Source organism: Miniopterus natalensis, chromosome 2 (genome assembly GCF_054644295.1).
Source record: "Miniopterus natalensis isolate mMinNat1 chromosome 2, mMinNat1.hap1, whole genome shotgun sequence".
Classification (NCBI taxonomy): domain Eukaryota; kingdom Metazoa; phylum Chordata; class Mammalia; order Chiroptera; family Miniopteridae; genus Miniopterus; species Miniopterus natalensis.
In genome coordinates, this window is record NC_142082.1 from 126,354,143 (window position 1) to 126,379,661 (window position 25,519).

The 25,519-nt window shown below is 34.0% G+C and overlaps 1 protein-coding gene across 2 annotated transcripts in view; it reads left to right on the plus strand.

The window, feature by feature from the left end:
* Positions 1-24,884, plus strand: part of ZFC3H1 (zinc finger C3H1-type containing) — a 51,361-nt gene extending 26,477 nt beyond the window's left edge. The window contains exons 13-35 of one of the 2 annotated variants that reach the window (XM_016198924.2): positions 2,459-2,633; positions 2,848-2,979; positions 3,335-3,874; positions 3,957-4,066; positions 4,879-5,010; positions 5,108-5,229; positions 6,327-6,428; positions 6,686-6,805; positions 7,685-7,868; positions 9,159-9,345; positions 10,900-11,088; positions 11,693-11,930; positions 13,811-13,916; positions 14,000-14,198; positions 14,739-14,833; positions 18,856-18,966; positions 19,240-19,344; positions 19,476-19,641; positions 20,817-20,917; positions 22,777-22,878; positions 23,515-23,554; positions 23,813-23,875; positions 24,004-24,884. In XM_016198924.2, coding sequence (XP_016054410.2) covers positions 2,459-2,633; positions 2,848-2,979; positions 3,335-3,874; positions 3,957-4,066; positions 4,879-5,010; positions 5,108-5,229; positions 6,327-6,428; positions 6,686-6,805; positions 7,685-7,868; positions 9,159-9,345; positions 10,900-11,088; positions 11,693-11,930; positions 13,811-13,916; positions 14,000-14,198; positions 14,739-14,833; positions 18,856-18,966; positions 19,240-19,344; positions 19,476-19,641; positions 20,817-20,917; positions 22,777-22,878; positions 23,515-23,554; positions 23,813-23,875; positions 24,004-24,141 — 3,457 coding nt within the window. In that variant the 3' untranslated portion in view covers positions 24,142-24,884. The remainder of the gene's footprint in view (positions 1-2,458; positions 2,634-2,847; positions 2,980-3,334; positions 3,875-3,956; positions 4,067-4,878; positions 5,011-5,107; positions 5,230-6,326; positions 6,429-6,685; positions 6,806-7,684; positions 7,869-9,158; positions 9,346-10,899; positions 11,089-11,692; positions 11,931-13,810; positions 13,917-13,999; positions 14,199-14,738; positions 14,834-18,855; positions 18,967-19,239; positions 19,345-19,475; positions 19,642-20,816; positions 20,918-22,776; positions 22,879-23,514; positions 23,555-23,812; positions 23,876-24,003) is intronic. The other variant, XM_016198934.2, reaches the window with a different exon arrangement.
* Positions 24,885-25,519: the final 635 nt, after the last annotated feature.

Here is a 25,519-nt window from a genome sequence, read left to right on the forward strand (position 1 = left end):
TTTATGCATATAAATTCTTTGATTAATCTCTCCCCACCCACTCCCCCACCTCCACCTTCCCTCTGAGATTCCTCAGCCTGTTTCATGCTTCTATGTCTCTAGATCTATTTTGTTCATCAGTTTATTTTGTTCGTTGTATTTCATGTATGAGTGAGATTATGTGATACTTGTCTGACTGCCTTATTTCACTTAGCATAATATTCTCCAGATCCATCCATACTGTCTCAAAGGGTAAGAGATCCTTCTTTTTTATAGCTGCATAGTATGCCATGGTGTAAATGTACCACAGCCGTTTTATCCACTCATCTACTGATGGGCATTTGGGCTGTTCCTAGATCTTAGCTATTGTAAATTGTGCTGCTATGAACATAGGGATGCATAAGTTCTTCCTAATTGGTGTTTCCGGTTTCTTAGGATATATTCCTGGAACTGGGATCACTGGGCCAATTGACAGTTCCATATTTAATTTTTTGAGGAAACCCCATACTATTTTCAATAGTGGCTGCACCAGTCTGCATTCTCACCATATAATATATAAATAATTCAGTGGTTTTTAAAACAAGCTTCAGTGCCCAGCTGGGCGTGGCTCAGCAGCTGAGTGTCGACCTAGGATCCAGGTGATCAGGGTTCAATTCCCGGTCAGGGCACATGCCCGGGTTGCGGGCTCGATCAATGACTCTCTTATCATTGATGTTTCTCTCTCTCTCTCCCCCTCTCCTTTCCTTTCTCTGAAATCAATAAAGATATATTTAAAAAAATAATAAAAATAAAACAAGCTTCAAAAGTTTATCGATCTATCCCTGGCCATTGGGTTCAGTGGTTAGAGTGTCAGCCCTTGCACCAAAGGGTCGAGCATTCGATTCCGGGTCAAGGGTTGCAAGTTTGATCCCCGCCTCCGTTGGGGCACATGTGGGAGGCAGCCAACCAATAGATCTCTCTCTTTCCTCTCCTCCCTCCCTCCTTTCTGCTTTCTGAAAATGGAAAAAAATATCCTCAGGTGACGATTAACAATAATAAAGTTTACCTATCTAGAGTTAATTAAGGAAAAAAGTGGAAATTTACAGCCTTATTTTTAACATTACAATCACCTTGGTATTATTCTTTATTTTTTAAATCATGAAAAAAAATTAATTTTGAGTGTTTTTACAAGGTAACACATCTCAGGGAGATAGTGTGTCTTCACTTCTGAATGATATTTGTGCTATCATATTTTATTACTTCTGTTATTTTATACATTACTAAAAAAGACAGGATGCTGCTAGCTGAACTATGATATGCCATAATGTTGAGACACATCCTGGTATTAGAGATCTGAAAGATGTGCTTTATAGATGAAATACTGTAATGAACGTAAGTTTCTAAAATTATCAATGAGAAGTTGTATTGTTTGTTTTAAAAGTAAGAAATTAAGTTACATTTATTTAGATTTTATTTCTTTAATAACTTTCATAAACAAATGAAAAGGTTTTAAAAATTCTTTGTCTTTCTACTCTCTATCGTTTCTATCACATAGTCTCTGTCATTATGATTCATTCTAGATGCCATTTGTTGTGACTGTTGAAATATGGTATCTTTCTGGGAAGAATGCTTTTTTTTTAAACCATAATATTTAGTAGTTGAAAAGATGAAAGTTTATATCCATAAATTTGTCTTTTGTCCTGTTTTACTTCTCAGTTCCAACCTTTTATCTGTATATTGTTTTAAAATTACACTTCCTTTTCCCCTTCTATGCTTGCTTTAGATAAAATGAGTTAGAGATTTGTAAGTTAATTAAATGTGCTTAATTATATTTATTAGATGTTTATTTGTATGTTTATTAGCATTATAAATGAAGCTAAACATAGCATTTTTCTGCCTTAAGTCCTCATTTTTCAGGAGTCATACAGGGTCAGATTCAGCCAACATTAAACGTTTACTATTAATAACATTTCAACTATAATTCATATTACTTAGATTTAAATGATTTAAAAAAAAAATCAGACCCATTTTATAGTTACTTTTATAAAATGTAACAGTGTCTATTTGAATACCTGTGTGATTGATGAATATGAAAGTATTAATCTTTTAAAATTCTCACCTGTGTATCCTAAATATATATTTAAAAATGATCTGTACCCGGGCTGGCATGGCTCAGTGGTTAGAGTGTTGGCCTTCACACTGGAGAGTCGTGGATTGATTCTAGTCAAGAACACATACCTGGATTTCAGGTCCCATCCCTGCCCTGAGTTGGGGCATGTGTGGAAGGCAACCAATCGATGTGTCTCTGTTATACTGATGTTTCTCTCTCTCTCTTCATCTTCCCCTCTCCCTTCACTCTTTCTAAAAATCAATGGGAAAAAAAATCCTCAGATAAGGATAAAACAAAAAGAGCTACTGCTTTGTAAATTTTTATTCTGATGGTGTTAGTCCACACTTGTTTAGAAAAATATTAATGAGGATTTTGTTACTTTTTAATTAGGATTCTATTGATGAAAGATGAATCTGTTTTAAAGCATCTAGTACAGCAAGAAGCTAAGAAGAAAGAATCTGTTCGCAATGCAGAAACAAAGATTGCAAAACTTACAGAACAGCTTCAGGCAACGGAGAAAATTCTCAGTGTCAACAAAATATTTTTGAAGAAGCTTCAGGAACAAGTAATGTTCTTTTTTAAATTAAAATATTGTAGTCTCATGTTTATTACCCATTTTTTATGGGCCAAATTTTTAATGAAGTAATGTTCTCCCTTGGGACATAATATTGGAATATTTCTGTTTTCAGTTGAATACCCTAAAGCTGCTATGTTAAAAAGAAGTTATTTCCTCTCCTAAGGTTTACATTTACATTTTCAGAATTATCCTATATTTTCAGATTCACAAAGTGCAACAACGTGTTACAGTGAAAAAAGCTTTGACTCTCAAGTATGGAGAAGAGCTGGCTCGGGCAAAGGCAGTGGCTAGTAAAGAAATAGGAAAACGTAAACTGGAACAAGATCGCCTTGGAGTAAGTTATTTGTAAAAATATTTTATTTTTGGAAAGCAGAACATTTTTATGAGGGTAAGAGATGTAAACTAACTCAAGTTTGTTCCTGCACATTCAAAAAGAATAAGATTAAAGCTTTGTTTTCAAATGATAGCCATATTTTAGAACCTTGCTTATTTTGTCTTAACTTTGTGTTTTTGGTTTTTATAGATCATAGATTAGCAAAACTGTTGGAGACTTATAAAACTCTGTTTTATTCTCGTTATTTAGTTTTATAATGTTGGCATTATATCGTAGGGATAGCACAATTACCTTACCAAAAATTGTTTATAAAATCATAGAGATATAAAATATTTATATCATTTTTCCCCCACAGCCAAACAAAATAATGAGACTGGACAATTCTCCAGTATCAAGTCCAAGAAAACATTCAGCAGAACTAATTGCTATGGAAAAAAGACGATTACAAAAGCTAGAATATGAATATGCTCTGAAAATTCAGAAACTGAAAGAAGCTCGGGCCCTTAAAGCAAAGGAACAACAAAATATTGCTCCAGTTGTGGAAGAAGAACCTGAATTTTCTTTACCTCAACCCTCACTTCATGATCTGACTCAAGATAAATTAAGTCTGGACACTGAGGAAAATGATGTCGATGATGAGATTCTGTCTGGTTCAAACAGGGAACGAAGAAGATCCTTTTTAGAATCCAATTCTTTTACTAAACCTAACCTTAAGCACACTGATACACCTAACAAAGAATGCGTAAACAAACCTAAGAACATGGTAGAAAAACCGGAACTTTTTCTAGGGTTAAAAATTGGTGAATTGCAAAAATTATATTCAAAAGCTGACAGCTTAAAACAACTGATTTTAAAAACCACCACAGGCATTACAGGAAAGGTTTTACGTGGCCAGGTAACTGAACATTTCATATTTCTTTAAAAATGAGGCATTCACCCTAGCCTTATTTGCCTTACGAAATTATTTTCTTTTGCAGGAGATTGCTGTGGATGTAGATTTTGTGACAGCACAGAGTAAAACAACAGAAGTGAAGCCATGCCCTTTTAGTCCCTACCACAGCCCTCTTCTAGTTTTTAAGTCCTACAGGTATAAAAGAAAGATTCAATGAACTTCAGTATTACTCCTGTGTTTTGATAGTTTAACTTTGCATATTTGATAATAATGAAAAAAATTAAATCATGGTCACAGAAAAATGAACTTGTTCTTTTAGGGAAAATAAAAATTAAGTATTTGTCATACACAAATCATATCAGGAAGTAAGGTTTAGCTTACACTTGGGTTTATTAATTCTTATCAAATTCTAATTTCTTGCTACTGGTGGAATTGTGAGTTCTGGATTACTGCCTGTTAGAGATTTTAGGAAAAAATGAGTCCTATGAGAAGTTTTAATTTTTGTTTTTTAATTTTAATGTTACTCTGTGTAAGGAATGCATTGGCTTTCATAAAATTGATTTACGTATTTCAGATGATTAATTTTGTGGGAGGTTGTCTTTGTCCAGAAGTTGTGAGACTGTTAAATGGGTGTGATTCAATTATAAAATTATAAAGCACCTACCAGGTAGCATAGACCTTTTCCCTAGTTTTTCTGTTGGCTGGTAATGTGTGTAAGAAATACTAATATTATATAGCATATTATTATGTGGTGTGAGAACACTATTTTTAAAATACAGAATTTTTGGGGTTTTGTTTCTTATTTCAGGTCTTTTATGTTCTGGGTATAAAAGTTTGTCACTACCACTTGATATTCTTTTTTTTTTCTGGAGTTAATTTTGTTACTAAATATTAGATACATAGTATGCTTAAAAGTATAGAAATTTTAGTTGGGAAGGAAAAACGAAAAATTTAAAAATTTTCTAGGGTATATTTATGGAGCATAATATGTCCACTGTTTTTTTTAGATTTAGTCCATACTATCGAACCAAGGAGAAACTTCCCCTGAGCTCAGTGTCATACAGTAATATGATTGAACCAGATCAGTGTTTTTGCCGTTTTGATTTAACAGGAACATGTAATGATGATGATTGTCAGTGGTGAGTAGTTTTAATTTGTGAACATTTTATGATCTAAAAGTCAGTCTTGGTTATTTGGGCTTTGTTATCTTACCTTTTCTTTTATCTTTTATTTTAGGCAGCATACACAAGACTATACGCTTAGCCGAAAACAGCTATTCCAGGACATTCTGTCATATAATCTGTCTTTGATTGGTTGTTCAGAGACAAGCACTGGTGAAGAAATTGCTGCAGCAGCAGGTTATTAAAGACCTCTTGTTCCCCAAGTGAATATTTAAATTTAGGCAATTTAAAAATTTAATGTTCAGTTCCTTAAACAATTTTTTATTTATCTTTATTGTTGAGAGTATTACAGTTGTCCCTGTTTTTCCCCATTGACCCCTTCTACCCCGCCCCAGTCCCCTGCCCCAGGCCTTCACCACACTATTGTCTATGTCCATGGGTTATGCATATTGCATATAAATGCTTGGTTAATCTCTTCCCACCCACCCCCAACAATATTCAGTTCTTAACATCTTTTAATTGCTATCATAATTCAGTACATTCACCTATGACACTTCATCTAGATCTGCTCTGTCCAGTACAGTAGTCACTAGCCATATGTTGCTATTCAAATTTAAATTTATTAAAATTGTACTCCATCAAGTCACATTAGCCACATTTCAGGTGCTTAGTAGCCACTATTGAGGTCAATAGCTCAACATGGTAAGGGCTTACCAGTAGAACAGTGCATATATAAGACATTTCTATCATTGCAGAAAGTCCTTTGCACAGAGCTTATCTAAACAGTTTAGTTTAGAGAATATATAAACATTTGTATAGAAATTTTAGTAATGAGGAGAGTTGGATGTTAAGATGTATGTAGTTTCAGATTCTGCAGTGAGTTAAAAAAGACTTCATATACTTTGATGTTATAAAAAACATACATTATCATCAGACATTATGAGTAAATATTGTTAAACTTTTCCCTAGATTTAGTGCCAGATATTAAAACAAGTCTTTTGGAAGTAAAGGAATTGGTGTTTATTAAATTTAGTGTTATCACAACCCAGAATGATTGTAAAGTCACTGATCTAATCATCCCCAATTTGGGACTTTAATTTTCACTTATTTAGTTTGTTTCAGGAAATATATATTTTTTCAACCCAAATTGGATACATGATGTGGTAAGATTTGCCATAGTAGTTAAGATGATATGGGTCTTGCCCTCTAGAAGCCATAGGTGTTTTTCTTTTTAATTCTTAAACTATTCTTCACGTCATACTCTTTAATTACCCTCTTTCCTGAAATCCATGTTTTTTATACTTTTTGTGAAGATAGCATTGGTCTAATTTCAGAAAAATATGTTGAGAAACTTTTTGGAGTAAACAAAGATCGAATGTCAATGGACCAGATGGCTGTTCTTCTCGTTAGCAATATCAATGAAAGTAAAGGCCATAGTGAGTATATATGTCTCTTTCTGTCTTTCACAAAAGGATATTGTAGTTTCTTTATGACAGCAAATTTTCTGGTATTATGTTCTCAGTATAAAATAAATAAATAAATAAATAAATATGTGTGTGTGTGTGTGTGTGTGTGTGTGTGTTATTTCTAATACAACAGAATGAATTTAGCTCTTTTTGAGTGTTATTTAGGTAGCCTTCAAAACTATAAAAACTAGGTGTATCAACTAAAAGTCTTTTGCTGTCTACTTTAGCACCTCCGTTTACAACCTACAAAGATAAAAGAAAGTGGAAGCCAAAATTTTGGAGAAAACCTATTTCAGAGAATAGTTTCAGTAGTGATGAGGAACAGTCTACAGGACCAATTAAGTATGGTAAGAAGTAATTTATTATGCAGGAATCATTAAATTGTGATGTTCCATTTTAGTAATCTTTTGGTGTATCTACTAGCCTAGTTTTTATTTTTCTATTTCTGTTTCTAAAAAACAGTTATGCCATTTGGCATTTAAGGCAATTTTGTAGTTCTTCATTATGCAGGACTGCCTGTTACGCTGCAGGGCATTTTGTATTCATGGTCCGTTAAATTCAAGGATTACTTTTTAGTAATCATGACAGCTTCAAACCAACTGCCTGGCTTGTGTCTTTTTGATGGCAGATGGTCTATTTTATTTCATCTTTAAACTTAGGTTTTCTGACATGCAGTAAGTAGTCTCACAAAACGAGTGAATAAATGAATGAACAGAGTAATATGTGAATGAGTGCCTGTTGTCAAGCACATCTTACATTATAATTTTAAGTTTGCATAATTTAATGGTTTACTATTTGTGGATTAACAAATACCTGATAGGTGTATGCTGTCTTGTGCTTATTTACATTAATGTAACACTTTTTCTCTAATTTAGATGTAGTATAATAAATCATCTTCATAAATTTTAACTTTCTCTTACAATTTAATGAATGTGAATTATCAGATGATGGCACTTACCGTAAAGTAGGGAGACCATACTTCTACTTGGCCCAACAGAGTCTTAGTTTATTTATACCTGTTGTCCTGGTGTAATATTTAGTAACACCCCCTTTCACTCTTAGAAGTGTCCTGGTTTGGACAGTAAATTATAGCTTTGCATAAAGCTATGAACTACTGCATGTCATTAGAATCTTTAGATGTTTAGATTATTTTAAAGACGAGGCCATTTTGTTTTCTTTTGTCTCTGGGTAAGAGAAAGTATGAAACTAATGATGTCTTTTTATAGCCTTTCAGCCAGAGAACCGAATAAAAGTTCCAGCTTTGGATACAGTTGTGACTCCAGATGATGTCAGATACTTTACAAATGAGACTGATGACATTGCTAATTTAGAAGCAAGTGTGCTTGAAAATCCTTCTCATGTACAACTTTGGCTCAAGCTTGCATACAAGTACCTGAATCAAAATGAAGGGTAGGCCCACTTCTAATCTTTGTGTAAACTATTGCACATTTATATTTTTGTGTTTGAGGTTCATTTCTTCTGTGGTAATCATGTTTCCTTCCTAGTATCGGTGGAGCCTTTGTTTTTTGACAGAGCCAGAAGCACTTTATTGTTTAAAAGCTAATAGAAAAATGTTTAAGATTAGATTTTGAGTTGTGTGCATGGCTCAGTGTATAGGTAATAAATTAGCTATAGTTTTAAACTGTAGTAGGCTCTTATTTCAAAGTAGGATTAGTAAAAACAATAAATTCTGAGTGGTATAAGGATTGATTATTAGGTTTTTTAAAAAGAAGTAGTGAAACAGGTTAAATTTTTTTGTTAATCTTCACTTAGAGATTTAAGCCTTGTCTAAGATCCTCTAAATTTTGGTGAATTGCCTTTTTTTCTGCATGTGGTGTTACATGTATGCAAATAAGGTAAATAGTATTTTATCTCACAAATGACAGCTCTTCTTGCATAAATGCATTTTCTAACTCCTACTTTTTGATAAATTTACCAGAAATAATCTTGTTATCAGGAATAATCTTTTATTATTGTAATTTTAAAATTATAGTAATTCATGTGTTTTTTTTTAATAGACTACTCTGGTTGTCTATCTTAGAACTTGGTATAAAAGCTTTTTTAATAAGGCAATGCTGCAGAATGCTAATACAGCTCACATACCTGAATATGGTGCTTATTTAAGGTGCCCTGTGTGTCATTTCCATGTTAATGGGATAAGTTACAGTGTTTTCTTTTCTGACTCATTTACTGAGTGAAGGCCAAAGAACTGTACATTATTTTATGAATAGGATCATGAGAGACAATTATCTTCTCCAAGAGATAGCAAGCCCTTGACCGTTGAAAAGAACTATTATATTGAAAGCTTTGATATTTTGTACTGGCAGTAGCTGGCCTTGAGGGAGAATTGTTTAACTTTTTTTATTCCCAGACCAGTGTAAATCATAAAAGGTATTGTGAGTATGGACATAAAGCACATTTGAAGTTGATAATTTAGTGGTTTTATAACACAGTAGTTTTATCTGGTAAATGCTAACTGAGCATCCATTTAAAAAGGAATTGTTGAGTCTGGGAAATGAACTGTTTTGAACAGATGTGACAGAAAATCCTAATCTACCTCTCTTTGTCATAGGTGACTAGTTTCTTGGTAGATTCTAGTAGAAAATGGAATTTAAAAACTGACTCAGTAGACTAGCCCAATTTAAGAGTACTTTCAAACATTAAGAAAAAAATGTTCCTGCTTTCCTTTTAAACATGCAGGCTATGTTCAGAGTCCTTGGATTCTGCTTTAAACGTTCTGGCGAGGGCTTTGGAAAACAACAAAGACAATCCAGAAATTTGGTGCCATTACCTCCGATTGTTTTCTAAAAGAGGAACCAAGGAGGAGGTGCAGGAAATGTGTGAAACAGCTGTTGAATATGCTCCCGATTATCAAAGTTTTTGGACTGTGAGTAGAAAAGATAACATAGTCCTCTGTGTGTGTTCATAACTCTTTGGATCATCTTAAATGTTGATATTTAGCTTAATAGATCATATGCTTTATTTGCATATAGATATAATACCTTTACTTGTGGTGTCCAGTAACCTCAAAACCGCTTCTCTGAGTCTGGATTAACTTAGACACTAAATAAGACAAAAATATTTAGTGAAGAGGTGATTGTTGTTAATTTTGTTGGTACAGAAAAATATATAAACATTTTATACTTACCTATTCTTAAGCAGTAATTATTATTCCTCACCCCAGGATATATTTTTATTGATTTTTTTTTTAGAGAAAGGAAGGGGTGGGGCATCGATTGGTTTCCTCCCATACTTGCCCTGACTGGGGAATGACCCTACAACCTAGGTATGTGCCCTGACCTGTAATTGAACCCCTGACCTTTTGGTGTATGGGAAGACACTCCAGCCAACAAAGCCACCAGGCCAGGGCTCTTAAGCAGTTTTAGTTTGGGCAAAGTTTAGTGAATTTTGTGCAAAGCATCTTAAAAAAATTTTTTCTTTAGAATTTCTTGTGCATGTAAAGCATTTATATGAATGCCAACAAATATATTCTCTGTCCACATTATTTATGGGAATATTCTTAATCTGTAATTCATACTAATAGTGAACTTTGCCAAGATGCAAAAATTTGATGGCAAAATAGGGTCTCCCTCATTCTCTGAGAGGATGGGATGTTTCCTACTCAGGTTTAAACTTAAAGCTATAATTAATCCACTTGTAAAATAAATATTTATTAATATCTGAACTTTTACTAGTTAAACTCAGAAGCTGTTAGATTCAGATAAACTTGCAGATAAATCTATTACTGTCAAATTATCACTTTCTTGCTTACTGAAATTCAGAACAAATAGATTTGTATAACATGGTATCTCTTAACGAATAAACTTGCCACTCTAACTTTTATTTGCCTAACACAAGTACTGAATAGATGTGGACAGTGAAATATGCTTGATTTTTGACCTGGAGCCTTGTACCAAAGATAATGCTCTTCTTGATCACCACAAGAATATTTAGTGCGTAATATTTTTCCTTAAAGTTGCTTGGTCTTTAAATGGCCTTTTAATTTCTTGATTAAGTCTTTTAAATTATTTATTTTGCCACATAGTTCTAATATGAATGGTACTTTCAAAAATTTTGTACACACACCTAAGTAGTGTACATTGTATGTGATCGTAAATGTGTGTTTTTGGAGATACATCATGATCTTGCTGTCATTTACTTACTGATTCAAGGAAAGGAAAGATAGAATTGTTTCAGTGACAGTTCTGAGAGTGTAACAGTATTGTTCTAGTGTTCATCTGATTTCACTTTCCAGCTTGTGGTAGAAGGGGAAATCTAGGTTATAATACTGGAAAATGAGTTTATGTATATTTATAATTATCCTTTTTGTAGAAATTGAAGATTTGATATGAGACAGTTTCTTAATGAGATGTGAAAAATCTGTAGTTTTACAGTTTGTTCTTATGAAGCAGGATTAATTGTATGAAACCCCTTTGGGCAGTTTCTGCACCTAGAAAGCACCTTTGAAGAAAAGGATTATGTATGTGAGAGAATGGTGGAGTTTCTGATGGGAGCAGCCAAGCGGGAAGCATCAGATATTCTGTCCTTTCAGCTTTTAGAGGCTCTTTTGTTTAGAGTTCAACTGCATATATTTACTGGACGATCCCAAAGTGCACTTGCACTTTTACAGGTAAATAGCATTTAATTATACTTTGTAGAGAATTTTAAAAAGGTCTAAAATATAGGTAGCATTGTTCAATGATAAGAACACAGGCTTTAGATTTGAATCCTTGTTTTACCATTTACTAGTAAGATGTGTGAAGCTGAGTAAGTTTATGATTGTTTTCTCATTTACTTAGTGGGGGTAATACCTTCTTTAGCGTGCTTACGAGGTTTTAATGAAAATAATGTATGTCCAGTACCCAACAGAATAAACTTCAGTGTTTAAACAATAAGGTAAAAAAATTAGTTCATTGTGAAAATCTATATGGGTGTGGAATTTTTGTTTGTTGGTTTATTTTTACTACTTTATCTTATCAGATTTTGAATAACAAGACACTTAAAATGTTCAAAATAAATTTACTCTTTTTTCATTAAGTATGTTATGAACCTTAGCATAGTAAAAGTTCTAAAAAGTTTTTGATTAAAAAAATTGGTGACTGAGAATTTTAACTTAGGTATTTAAGAACTACTCTAAAGAAATACAGTTGTTTATTCTTTGTTGCCTTTACCTTTGAATCTTAGGAATAGGAGTCGTTATTTTAAAAAACACTGAGATTTTTTTATTTACCTAGAATGCATTGAAATCAGCTAATGATGGAGTAGTAGCTGAGTACCTTAAAACAAGTGATCGGTGTTTGGCATGGCTGGCCTACATACATCTTACTGAATTCAACAGTCTCCCTTCAAAATTTTATGATCCATCTAATGCCAATCCTTCAAGAATTGTTAACACGGAACCATTTATAATGCCATGGCAAACAGTTCAAGATGTAAAGACTAATCCTGATATGTTGTTAGCAGTTTTTGAAGGTAAGTGTAAATGTTTATAAATTATTTAGAACATCAACTTATCCCTTTTTTTGGTTCTTCATAATTAAGTGGAACAGATTTACATATTGCAAGTTGTAGTTTTATACTTTATAATGTTTTAAAGATTAAGGATTAAATCAGAAAAGATGGGCATTGGCATCTGAAGGCTAGGAACTGTAACTACACTACATAATTAGTTTTTTTGATTATGGCAAAGGATATCAGCTAGGTAAGTTGATTATATAGGTTTGATGAGTTGATTGAATTATAGAATCAAATAATTCTTTTTTAAAAGCAGTTCATCAAAGTGAAAGTTAAATATTTTATCTTATTTTTCAAAATTAATATTTGATCCATCAATCAATGAATTTGATTGTTACTGTGTACTAAGTAATGTATCTGCTGAGGGACACATATAAGGTATAAAGCCTATTCCTTCTTGCTAAGAAGTATATAGCCTACTCCGAAGATAAAATCTATACATTTGACATAATTATTAACAAATGAGGCCAGATAATTGTGTCTTAGTATGTAGTCTAAATTCTATGCCTATTAGAAGAGATTAGGATCTGTGATTGATACAATTATATGGTATAGGCCATAAACTCAAAGGGAAGAGATTATTGTGGGCTGGTATGATCAAGGTAGTCTTCATAGAAGGATTTAGGACTAGATTTTGAAGCTCAACTATGATGTGAAATGGTGGCCCTCTTCAAAGATAGAACCGTTGTCTTACCTCTATATTTTCCAAGGGCCTCTAATGTCTGTCTGTGTACTACATGCTTTGTATAAATGTTTGTTGATAAACCAATAAAGAAAGGAAGAGAAAAAGAGACATTCCTTTAGGGGAGTTAAGTAAACAAAAAGCAGCAAGTAGATAGGAATTGGTACATTGGATTTGAAGGGATATATGAATAAGGAATAGTCCCCATTAAAGAGTTTTGTGCTGGAGAATAGTAGGAATTAACTTTTGTATGTGGAATGATACCAAATTTTCAAGAACTTTGTATTAGGCTTGATGGCAATAGAGGTTCTTTAAGAAGGAAAAAAATGTGCCAAAGACAAATGATGCTACAGGTAGGAAAGCCAACCAGAAACTAACTCATTCCTGTAACTGAGGTACCAAAAAAGTAACCTAGGAGAGAGACAGTATTTGTTAGAGACATTTGAAGTTAGCACATATAAATGCAGGAGACAGATTAAATGTCAGGGAAGAAGAGAAGAAATAGTCAAAGATGAATTCAGGGTCCTGAGACTGGGAAAAGGGAAATACATTAATAGAAAACTGGTAAATTGGAAAGACTGATTTTGGTAGTAGTAGTAGTATTTGTGAATGGTAATTGGTCATTCAATTAGAAATGCCTGTTGGCAGAAGGAAATAAGGAAGGTAAGGAAGTGGACCTTAAAGGTGGACAATTGTGGATAGAAAAATGGATTTGAAAATTAATTAACATAGAAGTTACTGTATTACAAAGTGCTTTACAATTTCTAATGTATTCTCTCAGTAAATTATTCAGTAGTTGAAACTATGAGGTATTTCCTCTGAGGAAATGTGCAAAAGTATAGCAGTGCCAGGCTGGTGTGAATCAGAGGTTGAGTGTCAACCTATGAACCAGGAGGTCACGGTTCATTTCCTGGTTAGGCACATGCCTGGGTTTCGGACTCAATCTCCGGTGGGGGCATGCAGGAGGCAGCAGATTGATGTTTCTCTCCCTCTTCCCTTCCTCTCCCTCTAGGATCAATAAAAACATTAAAAAAAAAAAAGATGATGGTGAAGCAGAGGGACAGGCCATCTTCTCCTATTGGTCTTTCAGAGTTTAAAGAACAGTCAAATAATTCATTTTATGTTTGATTTATGTTACTGTGATATTTTTGGATAGATGCGGTGAAAGCTTGCACAGATGAGAGCCTTGCTGTTGAGGAAAGAATAGAGGTCTGTGTTCCACTTTACACAAACATGATTGCTCTGCACCAGCTGCTAGAGAGGTAAAACTTAATTGACAAGCAGTTAACCTTGTGTTAAAAGTTGATTTTTAAAATGTGTATAGACATGTTTTTTTCTTGTTAAGGTATGAGGCTGCAGTAGAACTTTGTAAATGTTTATTGGAATCTTGTCCCATGAACTGCCAGTTGTTGGAAGCCCTTGTTGCTTTATATTTGCAAACAAATCAGCACGACAGAGCCAGGGCAGTGTGGCTTACTGCATTTGAAAAAAATCCTCAGAATGCAGAGGTTTTTTATCATACGTGCAAATTCTTCATCGTGCAGGTAAAAATGAAATGACTTAGAATGTTTAAATATGATGTTTTTATGTTTCACAATTTCTTAAGATGTTTCAGGCATCAGCCTCTCCAGGAAGCATTTCCTTGTCCTTTTGCCCTTTGCAAACTGTGTTAGATATTTCTTCTCTCTCTGCTATATAATACCCTGTGCATAGTTCTACCATTACACTTATTAAATTGCTTTGTAATTTTGTTTATAGCTGCTTTATATACTATGTTAAGAACTCCTTGAGGGCAAGGACCATGTCTTACTCAGATTTGGAGCCCCAACACCTAGCACAGTGCCAAACATATAATAGAAGCTTAATAGGGAATTGGTAGCTGCAACTTGAGACTGTGGTGCATTGGGTGTCAAGCTGTGTAATGGTTAGTTGAATTTAATTTGGAAATCAGAATATAGAAGTTATCTCTACCCCACCTACTCAAAAAACCTGATCTAATTAGTGAATTTTAAAGGGGTTTTTCCTCCCTTTAATTAAAACATTGTAAGCCTAATGTGTATTCCTCCTTCCTCTTTTTAAAATAGAACCGAGGGGATAATCTTCTTCCATTTTTGCGGAAATTTATTGCGTCCTTCTTTAAACGAGGGTTTGAGAAGTATAGTAACTTGGATCTGTTTCGGTAAGTTTGTAGAACTCTTGATTTGCAGAGGAATGAGAGGTAGTATAATTCAGGGGAAAGATTACAGATCTTTTGTGTGGATTGACTACATTTTAGACTGATTTTTAAAAAATACTTGAACACCCTCTTAGACTGTTATGAAGGCAGTAGAATTTAATAGAAATGGAAAGATGTAAAATGCTTTATATTCTTTGTATTAAAGACACTAATGTCCCTGGCCAGTGTGGCTGTGGTTAGAGTGCCGGCCCTGCATAATGGAAGGGTCTCGGGTTCGATTCCCAGTCAAGGGCAAGAACCTGGGTTGCAGGTTTGATCCCTCACCCTGTTTGGGGAGCTTGTCAGGAGGCAGCAAATCAGTGTGTCTCACATGGATGTTTCTTTCTCCCTCCCTTGCTCCCTTCCACTGTCTTTAAAAAAATCAGTGGAAAAAATATCCTGGGGTGAGGGTTTAAAAAAAAAGAAGGAAAAAAAAAAGACACTAAAGAAGGCTTATATTAACACCATGGTGACTCATTCTGCTTTTAATTTATTGTTGTTAATTTTAGCACGTAATACTATAGCATTGAATTATCTTGAGATAATAAGTGATTTTTTAAAAAATGAGTTTTAATTTATTTGATTGGTAATCTAAAGTGGGTTCAGATAATTTGCCTTAAAAATTAATAATTTGCCTTATACCTTTTTAATTCTAAAGAGAACTGCTCTAGCCTATGAAATATTGTTGAGTAAGAAGCTTTATATAGGATTCTTTCCTCAACCATCATTTTCTCAGTAACTTATGTAGAGCTCTGTATGCTTTGCTTTTGTTTCGCAATGAGTTCTTTTTCTAACAGCAGATCATGAAGAATGATTTTTTTTTTTAAAGTTCTCTTCCCTTCTCCATCATCATCTCTCTGTAGTGATCAGAAAACTGTTTTCCTAAGAGCCAGATAGTAAATATTTTAGGCCTATAAGCCATATGGTCTGTCACTGCTGGTCAGCTATGCTGTTGTAGCAAGAAAGTAGCCATAGACAACATATAAATGAATGGGTATGGCTGTATTCCAGTAAAACCTTATTTATAAAAACAGGTGTAGTTTGCTGATCCTAAATAGCAGCCAAAGGAAACTATTTTATCATGACATAGTCTGTAATTTTATGTTAGAGAGAAGGAAGGCCTAAGTTGAATATCTCCTAAAAAAGTTTCTTGCGGAAAAATAAGTGAAGATAAAATCTTGGTTTTATATATGCAAATGCAATGCTTGCAAATATTTTTCTTTTCTTAGGTGCTCCCTCCACCCACCCCCAATATACCCATGTTATATAAAAATATTTTCAAAAAAACAACCTACTTCTTTTTAAGTTGCTGATCCATTCACTGTAGAATATTTTGTGAGATCGCAGTTTTATTAGAGATTTGGCAAAAAGATTTCAGGGCAGTATTTTTTCCTAGACATGAGTCTTTACATCTGTCCTCTAAAATAATAGTTTACTGACAGTGATTTCAGTACTCATCCTGAAATTCTTTCTGCTGTGCTGTATCTAGATTAATAGCTTAGAATAAATTTCAAAAGAATAATTAAAATGCAGGTTAGTAGAGAAGAATTAAACTATTCTATAAGGAATTTAGAGATTGTTCAGCTTTCCCTTGCTGTTTAAATTAGATTGCTTTATATCTCAAACTCTGACACAGGATAAATCCAAAGCTGAACCAAACTTCTCAGAGACTTGCTGATTTTGGTCTCCTCTTGGACATGGAGACAGTTGGCTTAGCTTAAAAAAAGTTACCAGTTTTTGCTGTAGTAACTAATCAAAGATCTTCAGGTCATCTTTTTTTTTTTTTTTTTTTTAATATGGTTTTATTGATTTCAGAGAGAGGAAGGGAGAGGGAGAGAGAGAAACATCAGTGATGAGAGAGAATCATTGATTGGCTGCCTTCTGCATGCCCCACACTGGGGATCGAGTTGAAAACCGGGGCATATGGCCCTGCCGACTCAGCAGTTGAGCATCAACCTAGGATCCAGGGAACCACGGTTCCATTCCTGGTCAGGGCACATGACCCGGTTGTGGGCTTGATCCCCAGCAGGGGGTGTGCAGGAGGCAGCTGATCAGTGACCACTCTCTCATCATTGATGTTTCTCTCTCTCTCTGAAATTAATAAAGATTATATTTAAAAAAATAAAACTAAAAACAAACAAAACCTGGGCATATGCTCTAACTGGGAATCGAAACTTGACCTTCAGGTTCAGGGGTTCACACTCAACCGTTGAGTCACACCCGCTGGGCCTTCAGATCATCTTGATGTCAATTTATGAAGCAGAATAAATAAGTGTCAATAAACATTTGAAAATGGGTTGCCTCCAAATAATCTTCTGGTTGTGTACTAAGTCATATTATTTTATTAAATTTTTTGTGGAAATAGTCATAATTCATAATTCACCGAGAGTTACAAGAAAAAGGTATCCTGTGCTTAGGTTTTTTAGGTAATGCTAAAATCCTTATTTACACTGAGTGTGCATTTCTGTTAATTTAGGAAATCTTTTTTGAGTCAATTATTAGGAAAATGGCAGTAAGATAGTTTTGGGCATTGTCATACCTATTGATATAAAATTTTAAGTTTATATATATTGACAGTTTATTAATAGAAGTCATGTTGTCTAGAGGTTCAAAGTCTTATTTTTTAAGTTCATGTGTAGAAATTATAAAACAAAATACTAGGAACTCTAATATTTACCCAGTGTTTGATTTTATCATTTCCTTTTCTATGTAACATTTAGTATAAAGGCAGAAAGAGCTAGATGTTGTAATTGTCATGTGTTTCAAGTCAATTTGAAGGTTAGTAGATAACCATAACAGTTAACTTGGGGATTTAATTTACTGAAGTTAGCCCAGGGATAGTCTTTATATAGATTAGATTTGAAGTGACCTCTTAACTTAGTTTTCAGTTGAGAAAACTAATATCCTTAGAAGGTAAGTGATTAACTCTGTGATAATATAGCTAGTTATAGCCAAGTTGGGGTGATACCTGACTTCTACATGTCCCATATCTTCCCTTTCTTATAGCTCTTCTCCCACCCACTTTTCTCCAAAGCCCCCATACAGCCTCTCTAATCCATTAAAACTTACCCCTTGAAATAATTTTTAAATTCAATCTTTTTAATCCTCATTCGAGGATATGTTTATTGATTTTTGAGAGAGACAACTATGTGAGAGAAACATCTGTCGGTTGCCTCCCGTACGTGCCCTGACGGAATTGAAACCATGACCTTTTTGGTGTATGGGACGACACTCCAACCAGCTGAGCTACCCAGCTGGGCAAGATATATATTTTTTTAGATATTAAGTTTTGTAACTTTTAAAGAACTTTTTTTTTTTTTTTTTTTTTTTAACAAGAAAGCACAGATTACCCTGGCTGGGTAGCTCAGTTGGTTAGTGTCATTCCTATAATGCCAAGGTTAATTTTAGCAGGTTTGATCCCCGTCAGGGCACATATAAGAATCAACCAATGAATGCATAAATAAGTGGAACAACAAATTAATATGTCTGTTCTCTCTCTCTCTCTCTCTCTCTCTCTCTCTCTCTCTCTCTCTCTCTCTCTCTCTCTCTCTCTCTCCTTCTCCACCTCTCTCTCACTCTGTCCCTCTCCTCTTGTCTCTCCCTTCCTCCCTGTCTCTAAAAATCAATAAATAAAATAAAAAAAAAAACAGATTTTGTGGGACAATTTTAAATATTTGATTGTCTCATTTGTTATTTGTTTTTAAGTTTAACTAGATTATTGTGGTTTGTTTAATTTGGGGGATAGAATTAAAAAAATCATTTTAGGAAATGAGTTATTCGTCTAGGTATAAAATAATAAACATTCAGTGATGCTAGAGATGTGACCAAAGCAGTGTGGTATGCATGTAAAAATGAAGTCTCATTACCTTATGAAAATTTTTGAAGGAAATTTAAGTGGAAACTGAGGTTTTTTTAAATTTTTATTTTAAAGTATTAGTAGTTCATGTATGCATAGACATAATTTCAAACAGCATTTTCCCCCCCAGGTATCTCTTGAATATACCAGGACCACTTGACATTCCAGCCCATTTATGTAAAGGGAATTTTGATGATGAGATGTTTAACCACCAAGTTCCTTATTTGTGGCTGATTTACTGGTGAGACATTATCAACTGTGGAGAGAAATGTTGCTTACTAGGCTTGCATTTGTTATTTATTACTGAATTACACTGTGCTAAAATTAACCTGATGTTAAACTAATTGAAGCAAAATTGAAGGGATGCTAAGGTCTATATATTATTAAAGAAGAAAGATCAAAAGAAGGATTCCATTGTAATAATACCTGTAATGTTTAAAATACACTTTGTCATTCCTTTACCTAATAGAATTGAGCTGTAGACATACAATGTTTTCCTTCATTTTTTAAACAGCCTTTGTCATCCTCTTCAATCAAGTATTAAAGAGACAGTGGAGGCATATGAGGCAGCATTAGGGGTGGCCATGAGATCTGATATAGTGCAGAAGATTTGGATGGAGTAAGTTTAGTTCCTCTTAATAAGAATGGTATTTGAAATATGGGGATATGGTGGGTAAAGGGTGATGGGCTTTCTTGGTGAGAGAATTACTGGCTTAGTTATTCTAAATTATAATATTTTTCTTTTGGCAGTTATCTTGTCTTTGCCAATAATAGAGCTGCTGGATCCAGAAACAAAGTCCAAGAATTCAGATTGTTTACTGATTTAGTGAATAGATGTTTGGTTACAGTCCCTGCCCGATATCCCATTCCTTTTAGCAGTGCTGATTACTGGTCCAACTATGAATTTCATAATAGGGTAAGAACTTCTTTTTCTTTAGATGTTTGCACAAAAGAAGGGGACTTAAAAATGACAGCAAAACTCCTGTTTATATCAAGAGAGCTTTTCCTAGGACCACTTTCCTAGCATCTAATATTCTCTTTTTAAAAAAAAATTCATTGGGGGGGGGGGTGACATTGGTTAATAAGATTATATAGGTTTTAACTGTACAAATCTATGATACTGTTATTCTTGATCATGTTTACTACTGATCTCTTCTAACTCCAGAAAGAGCCCTTTACGGTTCAGTTAAGATACATACCTATTATGCTATATTTAAGAAAATTTAACATGAAGCAAAATTGAAGAGATGTTAAGGTTTAATACGTGTTAAAGAAGAAAGATCAAAAGAAGTAATTGTAATTATATCTGTAATGTTTTGCTTCAATAGTTGAAAATTTTACTGAATGAAAAATTATGTAATTTCACAGTGAATAAGAATGGGTTACACAGTGTAGCAGCTTTTTTTGTTAAAATTTTGTCAAGGAAATACAGCTATTCATACAGCATAAAAAAAGCTAAAGTCAGATGTTGTTTAGAATTTTAAGAGTAGAATCTGACTAATGATAGATTTATAAAATTCTGTGAACAATGCAAGGGTTTTTGTTTTTAAATTTTCAGAGGCCCTTTTCATTCCTTGTGGTGTAGGCTAATATAGACTAAAAGCTTACTGTAAGCTAAAACATATACATGTTTTATTTTGGGGGGCAGGGTATATTGCTAATCAGGATAACCAATTATTATGCTTTGTACTTCTATGCCGTTCTTTATCCCAGGATCTCAAATCACTTTATGGACATTAAGTCATTTACTCACGGGCATTCCATAAGCAAGATGTGGCAGGTATTATTAGCCCCATGACTTGCCCAGCTATACAGCAAGTAAAAGTAGATTCAGGAATGCAAACTCGGACTCCTGGCTTTTTGTCAGTGTTCTCAGTCCATGGCTGTCATTACTAGACCATATTTCCTAATTCATGTTCAGGAAATCACTAATAAAATTAATGGTAGGAACTGTAACTCATATCATCATACATTACTATAATTTATACATTCATGTTTTAAAGACCATTTTGTTTTTCTCATTAAAGCACATAGTTAATTGGATTTTTCATCTTGTTGCATTTACTTTTCTCCTCCCCTCAACCTTTGCAGGTTATTTACTTTTATTTGAGCTGTGTTCCAAAGACCCAGCATTCCAAAACCTTGGAACGGTTTTGCACAATTATGCCATCTAATTCCGGACTTGCACTGAGGTAGGAAAAAATAAAGTTCTTTTGGTTCTCAGCACAATAGTGTAGGTTTTTCATATAAAATGATTCTTAAGCTTGGTAAAAGCAATCTGTTCTTATACAACTTTAATATTAGAGTTGTTAAGCTACGTATTTAAGTCAGTATAAAAATCTGATTACTTCAGGAAACTGCAGGTTACAAGGGGGGGCATATAATTCAGTAAAGTTCATCTCTGTTTCCTAAGCATATACCATCTGTTCTTATACACGTATTACAAGCACCAAGAATGGTTTTACATGGCAAAGGAACATTATTTAAGAGATTTTTAAAGTGTTACAGAGATAGTAGCCAACTATATACAGGGGTAGGCAAAAGCTTAGGTTTCAACTTATGAGTACGTGAAACAGTTTATTCTTGTATATAATCACAGTCTGCATGTCTTTTTTCATATGAACCAGCTGTAAACCTACTTTTGCTCACCCCTGTATATATTTTGGTCACTGACTTATTTTCAGATAGGTCAGTTGATTTCAAATATTAGCATGCACCAGGAATGAAATGCAGGTTCCTGAACTTGAGCTCTCAAATCACATTTGAAAAACATTTATCTAGGGATTTCATACATTCAATTAGAAGATTTTTAAGCATTTTTTTGGTAGTTTCTCTTTTCTGATAGAGAAAACCCATTTTTACTCTTAAGAATTTTACTTTTTAATTCAAAAAGCTCTACCCTACATGCTCATACTTTGGCTTCTACTTGTGCAGTCATTCTCACTGCATCACTTGTGTCTTCTGTTTCTTAAGTTTGTTTTATTAATCAATCATAAGATACCTAAAATATTTATCAAATATTCCATTGTGTTTCAAAGTATTTACATTCCATTTGGCATGTATGCGGGAAAATGGTGTAAGAGATTGAAAAACAGCCCTGGCCGGTGTTGCTCAGTTGGTTGGGTGTTTTCCTATGCACCAAAACATTGTGGTTCGATTCTAGGTCAGGGCACATTCCCAGGTTGTGGGTTAGATCCCCGGTAGGGGGCATTGCAGGAGGCAGTAGATTGAGGTTTCACGCCCACTTCAGTGTTTTTCTCTCTCCCTAAAAATCAATTAAAAAAATCTTTCAAAATTAAAAGTTTGAAGGCCTGAGGCTTTGACAAAAATAGTCAGCGTTTTAGAATAAAAATTCTTAGAAAGCATGCTAATCTGTAGAAACTAACTACAGCTATTTGTATACAATGTGCAACATCACCTTTGGTAAAACTCATGAAATTAGGTGAAACAGGAAAATGTTGTTTTTGACTAGTTTCTGTTACGATAAGTGTTTTGGAATATTTCTGTTGCGATAAGTGTTTTTGGAATATAGGTATTTTAATTGTTAGTCTTCCTGGTAAAGGTCCACTTCTATATTTTGATACTTTTTATTTCCTTGTCTTTTTTTCAGAATAGAGAACTTAGGTATTAGTCATTGTACTTAATACATTTTAGCTCAAAAAACATTCACAATTAAGTATACTCTGTTTAATAAAGAGAGAAAAATACCACACAATTGCATTAATGTATCAAGTCATTATTTTAGAAAATTTGGGGGAGGGGTCACATGGAGTATAGTTTGGAGAGAATGCTTTAGTATTCTCTAGGACTACCTGGGCCTTATTTTAGTTTGTTGAAGATGGCGTGGGTCTTGACTGGACCTCTTGCTAGTTTGCATGTTCCTGTCCCAGGATAATTTTTGTAAGAGACATTCTACAAATACATGCTGAATAGTGTTGATGGTATTTAACTGACCAGAAATTGTACCTCATCAAACATTCTGTTCATAGAGCGTATTTGAGGCTCCCTACACTTGCAGTGCTTTGTTCATTTTCATGAATATACTTTGCAGGTTACTTCATCATGAATGGGAAGAAAGCAATGTTCAGATTCTGAAACTTCAAGCCAAGATGTTTACATATAATATCCCAACATGCCTGGCCACCTGGAAAATGTAATGCAACAATCATGTATATGTTTTTATAGCTATTGCTTTTATTTGTAAGGTTTGCTCCAGACAGGTAAATCTTAAATGACATCTATTGTTTTGATTTTTTTTCCTGGACAGATTTTAAATTTACTTTTGTTTTTGGCACTTGCTGAGATTTTACACTAAGAATGAGGGAGTGCTCATTAACAGTTGCTTCTAAACACAAAAGAGATAGAATTATAATTTTCCTTAAAGGAGAACATTTAGATAACAATTCTGTTATCAAACACGTAAATCTGTTACACACGTTTTAAGACCATCCCCTTTTGAAATTCGAGATTTCCTTTCCTTGTAGTGTGATGTTCCCTCTCTTCTTAAAGGTGATAGTGCCACGTATTTTTTACTAGTAATTATGAATATTTTTCTTGAACGTTATTTATGTTCAAAACACTGGTCTGCTTTATTCTTGTAAAGTTGATAAAAATTGTTGAATTTTTCTTTTCACTATAGGTTACCCTCCTTGGAAGTTTAGCCTGTTACTTTCAGGAAGTTTTGTACTCAGATTCCCACAGTCAGTATTCTGCCAGTGGTAGTATCTCATTTTGTTCAAAGATATATAAATTTTTCTTTTCCCTTTTCTATATTCCTTTTTTTTCTTAGAGCCATTGCTGCTGAGATTGTTTTAAAGGGACAAAGAGAGGTAAGCCATAATTGACTATCAGATGGGTCACTTTTTTTAAAAGCTGTTCTGCCCCTTTCATTGAGTTCTCAGTTTAAAAGGAATAAAGCATAGGAGTTAACATTCCAAGAGCTCTAAATGTTTGGCAACTCCCAAACCCAATGTAACCATTTGAATAACCATAATAATTATATTATGAAGTATTGTTTCAATAGTTAGGATTATGAAGGTGTTTTCATCATGTTTCCTGATGGAATTGTGTGTATATCTATCTTATAGGTCCACCGTTTATATCAGAGAGCCTTACAGAAGTTACCTCTTTGTGCATCACTGTGGAAAGATGTAATGCTTTTTATCTTTTATTTCATCTTGAAGTTTCCTATAAATTTTCTGCATGTGCCATATCCATTGATGTGGTAATGCTCAGAATCTAGCTAAGTCTTACCCCTGTGCTTCCCTGTCTTTTACAGCAACTCTTGTTTGAAGCTTCAGAAGGAGGTAAAACTGATAACCTGAGAAAACTAGTTTCCAAGTGCCAAGAGATTGGAGTCAGCCTAAATGAGCTCTTAAATTTAAACAGTTACAAAACAGAAAGCAAGAATCACTGAACACTGGGTGCACAGTCAGTTCTAAGTCCTTATAATAATTGCCAAAATTATTTGAATGATCCTTCAAGATTAGGCTGATCCCTGGCTAAGGTCTGTGTAATGCAGACACACATTACTGATCATATCAAGTCCCCTACAATATCCTACCCTCAAAATCGGAAGCAATGAACGTGACCCTCTTCGGTTGGATAAATGAACTTCCTGTTTGGTCTGCCTCTAGGCCCTGCCAGATTCTCATAACATCATGTACGTAAGTATAGTTCTTCAAAGTGACTGACATATATTTTAATTTTGCTTTGTTTTTGTTTTTATTTTTTTACTTTTCCCCTTTTATGTTGTGCTAGTCCTGATTCACTTGACACTCTGATGCCTGAGAGATTCTTGTTTGGGATTTAATTTCTAGGGCTGTGTTTACAGTAAAAAGCAGGCAGTCCCTTTTAGTTCTTCCTTTTTAAACCTTCTGAGATTCTTCATTTCAGGATTAAAACTTAAGCAGTCCACCTTAAGGAAAGTGTAACTGCCATGGCCACAAGTTTGCTAGTTGCACTTGAATGCTCTAACAGGGTCGTTTATTGCCCTTTCTACGTTCTGGACTCCTTGCCGAGACTGTTTAACTTGAAGATTAAAGAAACAATTGCAAATGCCAGTGCATCAGAACCTAAGAGTGGTCAAATATTATGTGCAATTTTTTTGTAATGAAATTTTAATTTATAATAAAGTTTAACAGTTTAAAGAACAGTTAATATTTGAACTGCTTTGTATTGAAATACTACTTTATAGTATTAAAATTGTTTATAAACAATATTTTTAATATAAGTTAACTTATTAAAAAATGTTGCTGTCTTTATTCACTTTCACACCCTGTGGGAAAGGGCTGAAGTAGGAGATAGGTATATTCACTATAACTATATCAATACTTTCTTATTTTGAACCTGCTGTCCCATAAAAACTCTTCCAGTGACTTTTTAATTTACGAGAAGATGGTCCTTTTCTCTTCTGAGCATAGTGAACAAATAGGTTTGCACTGACCACAGTGTTTAGAAAGTATCTCCCAGCTGTAGTTTGAATGATTTTCTTAGTGACATGCTGGCTTGTATTGAATATTAAGATGGCCAAATTATAAAGGAGACCTTGCTTTTTGTTTTGTTTTTAGCTTATATTGGGTTGTTTGCACCCTGTTAGAAAAATTGTTAATGACACACACATGCACACACTGTAATAAACCTGGTCCTACAGCTATAGTGCAATCTATTGCAGAGCAGCAGCTCCATGAAATACTAGGCAAATTTGTACATCTCTACACTTATGTGATGCTCAGTCAAAATAAAACCATGTTTGAGGTCCTTCTGTGTGTCTACCAGACATTGCATATTTGGCT